This window comes from Apium graveolens, chromosome 3 (genome assembly GCF_009905375.1).
Source record: "Apium graveolens cultivar Ventura chromosome 3, ASM990537v1, whole genome shotgun sequence".
Classification (NCBI taxonomy): Eukaryota; Viridiplantae; Streptophyta; class Magnoliopsida; order Apiales; family Apiaceae; genus Apium; species Apium graveolens.
Genome location: NC_133649.1, coordinates 280,681,660 through 280,688,972, shown reverse-complemented (window position 1 = coordinate 280,688,972; position 7,313 = coordinate 280,681,660). Strand labels below are relative to the sequence as shown.

Below are 7,313 nucleotides of genomic sequence, written 5' to 3'. Positions count from 1 at the left end.
TCAGAGCTCGGTTTAGGGAGGGACTCGGGTTCGTGTCCTCCCACCCCCATTTGTTTAATTTAAATATTTGTTATTGGTATGAGTATTGGTATTTTTATATTTGTTGTTGTCAATCGTAGCGAAAAGTATCATACGATTGAGGGGGAGTGTTAAAGAGTATAAGATCTTATTCGGATCTTCCTCTACCACTTAAAGATTTTGGAGCGGTTAGTTACTTTACCTGGTATCAGAGCTCAGTTTAGGAAATGATGCTCAATTTAGGGAAGGACGCGTGTTCGAGTTCTCCCACCCTCATTTATTTAATTTAAATATTTGTTGGTTATATTGATTTTGTTATTGGTTGTATTTGTCTTGATCATTTGGTACAAAAAGTATCATATGATTGAGGGTTTTCATACTGATGGAGGGGGAGTGTTGAAAAATATAAGATCATGGATCAATTACTTTATATGAATAAACAAAGCTCATATATTTAAACACATTAAATATATCATGAGTACTTACAAACTCATTTCTATCTATTCTTCATAAAAACCACAAATCTGGTTAATATGAATTATTCCTGGTGGTAAATGTAAGCTCGCTGAAAATCCTGTCAAAATATTGTTAGTTTGCTAACACACTTAGTCTATCATGTTAATCTTAAATTATTCTTGGCGGTGACTGTAATCTCGCTGAAAATCCTGTCAAAACATTGTTAGCTTGCTGATAAACTTAATCTATCATGAATTTTAATTTATGCAAAACAATGTTAGTAACATATAAAAAATATTATACCCAGCTTGCTAATAAGATAACAAAGCAAGTTATAAACTTGATAACAGTGTAATCATCAAAATTATAATGGCATCATTAATAACATGATATAATAATAATAATAATAATAATAATAATAGTAATAATAATAATAATAATAATAATAATAATTCTAAGAGGAAGTATTCGACCATTTGCAGCAATCATGGTTACTCTTTCATCTACTTCTGGGGAACTACACGTAAGCGTTAAATGTTCTATTGTGTCTCAAGACTCTTTCCATTCTTTACTCTAATAATATTAAGAATGGTGCTTTTTTTCATAGGTTAAGTTTTTTGTATAAAAAGGGGTGGGAGCGTAATTTGTATCACGACTCCCATCTAATTTTTTGAATTAAAAAATAAAAATAATATATTATCATAAAAAATTGTAAAATAAAAATAATAACAATAACAACAATAATAATATATTTATATGCATTTAAATGAAATTGAAAATTATAGTAAACAAAATAATAAAAACAAACACAAGTTTTTTCTGAATAAAGAAACAAACATATGTTAAAAAAATTGAATTTAGCAAAAAAAGGTTAAAAAATTGGTAAAACACGCGTAGTAATATTCAATAAATTAAACGCACTGACAAAAGAAAAATTGTTGTCTGGTTCGGAGAAGTACACAGCGAAACGTACGAGAGCGAGGGTTCTGTTCTGTTAAACCGGAGACTAAAATTTGGGTTTAGATTCATACATACAACTTATGTAAACAGACATAACATTAAGTTGATGTACATGTAAAGAGGGAGCAGTATTACAAGTACAGATTAAGACATACACAGGGCTTGTCAACAACAAGACAGCTATTGGGGTTTAAAGCTTCCCTCTTTTTTCTTCTCTCTTCTTTATCTTCCCTTTTAAGGTTTATTTTAAGGTGATTTCTGTTCTGTTAATTGTAATAAATTTACTGTGTTTTTCAACCATTCATGTTATTATCTTGATTGATCTTTTTGATGTTGTCTAATTATCGTATCTGACTCTGTTCTTATCTTTGTATGTTATGCCTTGTTTTGAATTCTTGAATTTATTATAATTTGAGTTTAGGGTTATTTTTTATTGTTGTTGAATTGTGTTGGATGATAACCCCTTAGATGATATCAATCAATATTTTTTTTACGGGGTTTTTTCTAGTATGATTATGCTAGTTTTATGATTTTGATAGCTGTTTAGAGTGTTCAACAACTATGTTTGTGTTGATAATTATGAATTTTCCTTTCTGTTGTTTCCAGGATTGACCCCTTTTTTGTTTGAAGCTGTTGCCTTGAAAAGTGCTGTCCAGATTGTGCCTGTAGTGGGCATTGATACAATTGGTAATTCACTATTACAAACAACTTTATTATGATAGCGTAGGGTGTTTTGCGTTTCAATGTGTTTTTGGCGGTTTTTGTTTCGGTTGTTATTCGGGTGATCCTTCGGTGAAAGTTATAACTGAATTCTTTGCATAATTGGTTCTTATCAAGATTAATTTATATACGTCCAACTTACATGAATCTGTAAGTTTTTATAATTCTTTGCCATTTTGTGTCCATTTATACTTGGATTTACCCTTGACGTGATAAGATCCTCTTTATATTCGTTTACAATTAATTAGTTTGTCACTATATATAGAGCGTTTGCTAGGTGGATGTGTGTTTTACTTAAATCGTTATAATATGTTATTGAGTACTATTAATGTAAATAGTATATTTAATGTCTGCAAAATGAATGTTTTGTTTGGCCATCCTTTTATTGTCTTTGCCTTTTACTACTTCCTAAGTGACAGTGTTCTCCCCTGTGCTAAAGCATTATTTGTATTGAACGGGATTATTCCATACCTCAGTATAGACTTGAATTTGTGTTTACTGTGGCTTAATCGTGTGGATAGTTCGTGTACTTTGTCTTTAAAAAGTAACGGAGCTAAAGTTATTATTATTCGAAACTGGCTTCCCTGCTTTGGTTGGTCTTGAAAATTTTTCAGATAACCTGTGTCGTATTAAACTGATATCTATATAATCCAATCAATCGCGCAAAGCCCACAGTAGCAACATGATTGATTTTCAAAGATACCTACTTTCATGTAACAAGAGGTCTGAGAGGTCTAGCCTTACTGGACACGTGTGTGTGGGTTTTTGTGTGTGTGCGTATGTTTTTAAAAATTTCTGTAATTGGCCTTTGTCAAAAAAAAGTATAAATTGGTATAAAAATATTTTTATGCAGCTATATGTAAATTACCTTCAAGATTTCCCAAACTCCGTTACACATCTGGATATGTGTCCAACTGTTCAGAGTTGGCAATTTATGAGAAAATCTCCTTGTTTTGCCAATAATTAATTATCTGAGTTAATGTAGCAATGTCGAGTGCCTAAATATTGGGTCCTCGAGGTGAAACTAAAGAATCAGCGACAGCGTGATGTAGTTGTGCTAAATGTTTAAAATGCTGTTCCCCTCTTACAACAATATTGTAAACAAATTCATTATGATCTTTGTGGTTTAATGTGCAGATCATTCAGATCATTCCGATTTTCATATCTTTTGAATGAAAGAATATACGCTGCTGCGATACAAGGATTCCATTAAATTCTTGTAAATCCTAGTTGCTATACTAAATATGAATCTCGAGGACTTCTTTACCTTGACTGAGATGAAAGATGGGCTTACAGCTCCTGCTCGAGTGAAGGAGCTAATTAATGTATTGCAGAAGGACCAGCAGAGAACCGTGAAGAATGTTAGTGATTTAACCAGACAGTGGTCTGCTGTTGCAAGCACTATAGCATCAACTGAGAACAATGACTGTCTTGCTCTTTTTCTCCAGTTAGGTGGACTCTGTTATTTTGATACTTGGCTTAAACATAGTCAGAAGTGTTTCCAAGAAACAGGAGACAACTTTATAGAAGAGTCAATAATTGTATTGTTGGGAGCAATTGAAAAGCTGCATAGAGAAGAGCAGATGTCAGTCATTTCAGGAACCATGATGACAGTTAAAGATCTTCTTAGGAGCAATAGTTCCAGAGTTCAAAATAAGGCCAGAGCTTTGCTTGATAGCTGGAAGCAAAATGATGCAAGTAATGTGGTCCAAAAGGATGTTGATGAAGACATGGCAGTATGTGATGTTGTGGATGTAAATGAAAATCCTATTAGTAAGCATAAAGAGCCAAATTGTTCTTCACTAGATATTTCTACTTCCAAAGGTATTAACAGTGAAGAAAAGAATTTTGAACCAGCTACAGATGAAATAATGCCAGCAATATGTCCTGAAACTATGCGAACTGAAGCAGTTGTAGATTTAACTATGGGACCATCAGAAAAAACTTTAGACCATGCATCCCCACATCCTGTCCATTCCTGTACGTTAAAGCTTCTCAGCAAAAACAGTTCTGTCTTGGAAAACCCCTCAGAACATAAATTAGAATCAACCACTGGAATCGAAAGTTCTGGATCTGCATTTTTAGAGCCAAGGACGCTCAAAGGGAAATTAAATGTTGCCAACTCAAATGAGCATGATGAAGCAAAACAAATGCTGCAGATCAGAAGCTGTAACAACTTAGGTTTGACAGGAACCTTTTGTGCTGATAATGGGAAAACTGTGGAGGTAGTTGCGGACAATGAGAAAGATATTGATGTTGTGAAAGGGGACCCTTGTCTTAAAACTAATTCATTTGGTGATGTTCGAAAGGAGGTGTCTGATGAGGCAGATGAAATGTATGACAGCATATCTCCAAATCCTTGCAGCAAAATATCGGCATCTGATAGTACAGCTCCAGTTGATGTTTTGCAAGATTCTTCTTTGAGTGACTTTGATATGGGAAAGAACGAGGGTGTCAATTCAAATTTGTCAGGGAAAGATGACACAGATACGATTGATGAATCAAATGAGCAAAATGTTTCCAAAGAAGTAGAAATTGTTGGGGGGAATGTGGATTCAACTGCAGATTTATCAAGGAAAGAGGACACAGAGGCGATTGAAGCGATCGAACTATCAAATGGTCAAAAATTTTCCGACAAACATGAGGTTAATTGGGGAAATGAGGATCTAACTACAAATTTATTGAGGAAAGAGAACGCTGAGACAACTGAAGAAGCTAACAGTCAAAGTGTTTCTGGCGAAGATGAGGTTGTTAGCCGAAATGATCCCGAATTTTACATGTCAGGAGCCGATTCGAAGCATTCTGTTGAAAAGAAGTCTGAATTCCAACTTGATTATGACATGTTTGATCCGCTAGAGGTTGCTCGACAAGTCGCCATAGAAGTGGAGAGAGAAATGGACTGTAGAGAACCAAGTTGTAGTTCTTCTGAGAGAACGTCTGGTGATGGAATGCGGCTGCCAGAAAGCCCAAATTCTCCAAAGGGAAATATGAGCACAGTAATCCATCAGCCATGTAAGGACGTGTCAACTGGACCAAATCTTTCTGTTGTAGAAGACAGGGTTTTTGTTAAAGCCAAAAACCTGCCCAGTGAAAGGGAAGATGGCATAGTTGATATTGAGCCTACAGAGGTTACTGACGTGGCTCAGAAATTAGAACCTGATGAAGATAAACATGTATGTTGTTTTGATCTGAACGAAGATGTGATGTGTGATGATGACACGGATAACCAAACGAACCCGGTCACTGCTCCCATCTCTCTTGAATCTTCTTCGAGGGTTGCAGTAACTTCTGGATTGCCTTCGTCTCCTTTTCCATTTGATGGGACTCATGGATGGAAAGGATCTGCTGAAACTAGTGCTTTCCGTCCGTCTCCAACGGGCAAAGTCTCTGAAGGTGGCAATTCTATCTTTGCATCAGGGAGTAGTAGCAGCTTGTTTCGGCGGCAGGAATACCTTGACTTTGATTTAAATGTTGCTGAGACTGAAGAGTATATTATTTCAGAGTTGCCACCAAACAAGGAAACGTCAAATTTAACTGTCCGGCCTTCTGGAGAGTGTTCCGTAGAATCTTGTCCAAAACGATCTGACTTGTTGCAGTTGGATCTGAACTGTGTTAGTGACAGTGGTGATGCTCCATTATCATACTGGAGGAAGGAGGAACGAGTTTTACCACACTGTAACGGTCAGTTTAGTCCATCTGCTTCCTCGTCAACATCGTCAAGGCAGCCTGCATTGAAAAACATTGATTTTAATGAACAACCATCTCCTTTTATTGATTTTTTGCATCCTTCTTTGACTGCCAAGTCATCTCCAAATATGTATGCTTCTGGTTTTGGAGAGTTTAAAACAAAAAAATCTGTAATTTCCCTCATGGGTGCCAGAGTTGAGGTCAGCCAAGAAGATAATGTTCCTCAAACAATCCCCTTTTTGAACGGCAGGATTGTGGACCCTGCAGTGGTTGCTAGCGTGACAAGAAATGACGGTGTTTTGGGGTTGGCATCCTCCTCCCTACATGCCCATTCGTATATGCATGGGTACAACGGTTTGCCATCTGGACCAACTGTACCGTATTCCTCGGGCATTCACGGACTTGGTGGTCAAATCCCTTACATGGTGGATTCAAGAGGAACCCCTATTGTACCACAAGTTTCAGGACCTGTGCCAGCTCTTACTTCTACCTTCCCGCAACAACCATCTTTTTCCGAGAGCTTGTTTCCTGCACCCGCTGACAATAACAGGTTGGTGCCTTCCAGGCATGGCTTTGATCTGAATTCTGGGTTGATGTTTGAGGGGATAAGCAGAAATGCTGGAAACACAATGCAGCTGTTTAGCTCTGGTAAAGGAATATCAATGGAAGACCAAATGAGGGCCAACTCACAATCTACTTCTGGTTCTGGTGTTGGAGGAAAACGCAAAGAAATTGATGGTGGATGGGACCCCTACCCATTTAGCAACAAGTATCACCAACCACAGTGGAAATAAGGTGAATTCATTACAACCACCCCTTCCCCCTGATGAAATTGCTAGTGCTTCTGGCGTCACAGGCTTACAGACTGAAGGTGAGCAGAATGAATTTAGCGGGAAGAAACGTTTAACTTAATAGAATATACTGGAGAAATTATAGATGTTATGTAGTCCATGAGATTGATTACTACAGATATAAAGATTAGGTTGGTAACTTTAAAGTTGTTTATCTTATTTATTTATTTTCTTTATCATAAGGAAGACGTTATTACATTGGAGAATAGGGAATGGCTGAACTTGTGTAACAAACAGTTTTTTTTTTCAATAAAGCCAATTTAATTGTAATCGACTCCTGAACTTTTGTTCAAACACAGCTTGCTTTGAGCTTGCCTCGAGATGAACTCATACTAGATGAGCTCTTTCGAGCGGCTCATACTAGATGCGCTCTTTCGATCAGCAAACCTGTAGTGGTGATCGGTTGAAGAAAGTTTTGATACTCAGTTGTGTCTGTGCTCCAAATTTCACAGAAAGTTGAAAGACATAACTACCAGTTATATTTTGTTTTGCAGTAGTTGCTATTTTAATTCCAATCTTTCTCTAGACTGCAAATCCTCGAAAAAATACTGTCGGTCTCATTTGAGCTTTTGAATTTTTTCACGTAAATTGAGGTGTTAGAAAAACATAACTACACTTATA

General features: G+C 36.4%; 1 protein-coding gene across 1 annotated transcript; it reads left to right on the top strand.

Annotated features, from left to right (window-relative positions):
* Positions 1 to 1,409: 1,409 nt before the first annotated feature.
* LOC141713452 (uncharacterized) lies at positions 1,410 to 6,964 on the top strand. Its single transcript, XM_074516882.1, has 3 exons — positions 1,410 to 1,685; positions 2,041 to 2,121; positions 3,292 to 6,964. The coding sequence occupies exon 3, from the start codon at positions 3,399 to 3,401 to the stop codon at positions 6,633 to 6,635; it is 3,237 nt and encodes a 1,078-aa protein (XP_074372983.1). The 5' UTR covers positions 1,410 to 1,685; positions 2,041 to 2,121; positions 3,292 to 3,398; the 3' UTR covers positions 6,636 to 6,964.
* The last annotated feature ends 349 nt before the right edge of the window (positions 6,965 to 7,313 follow it).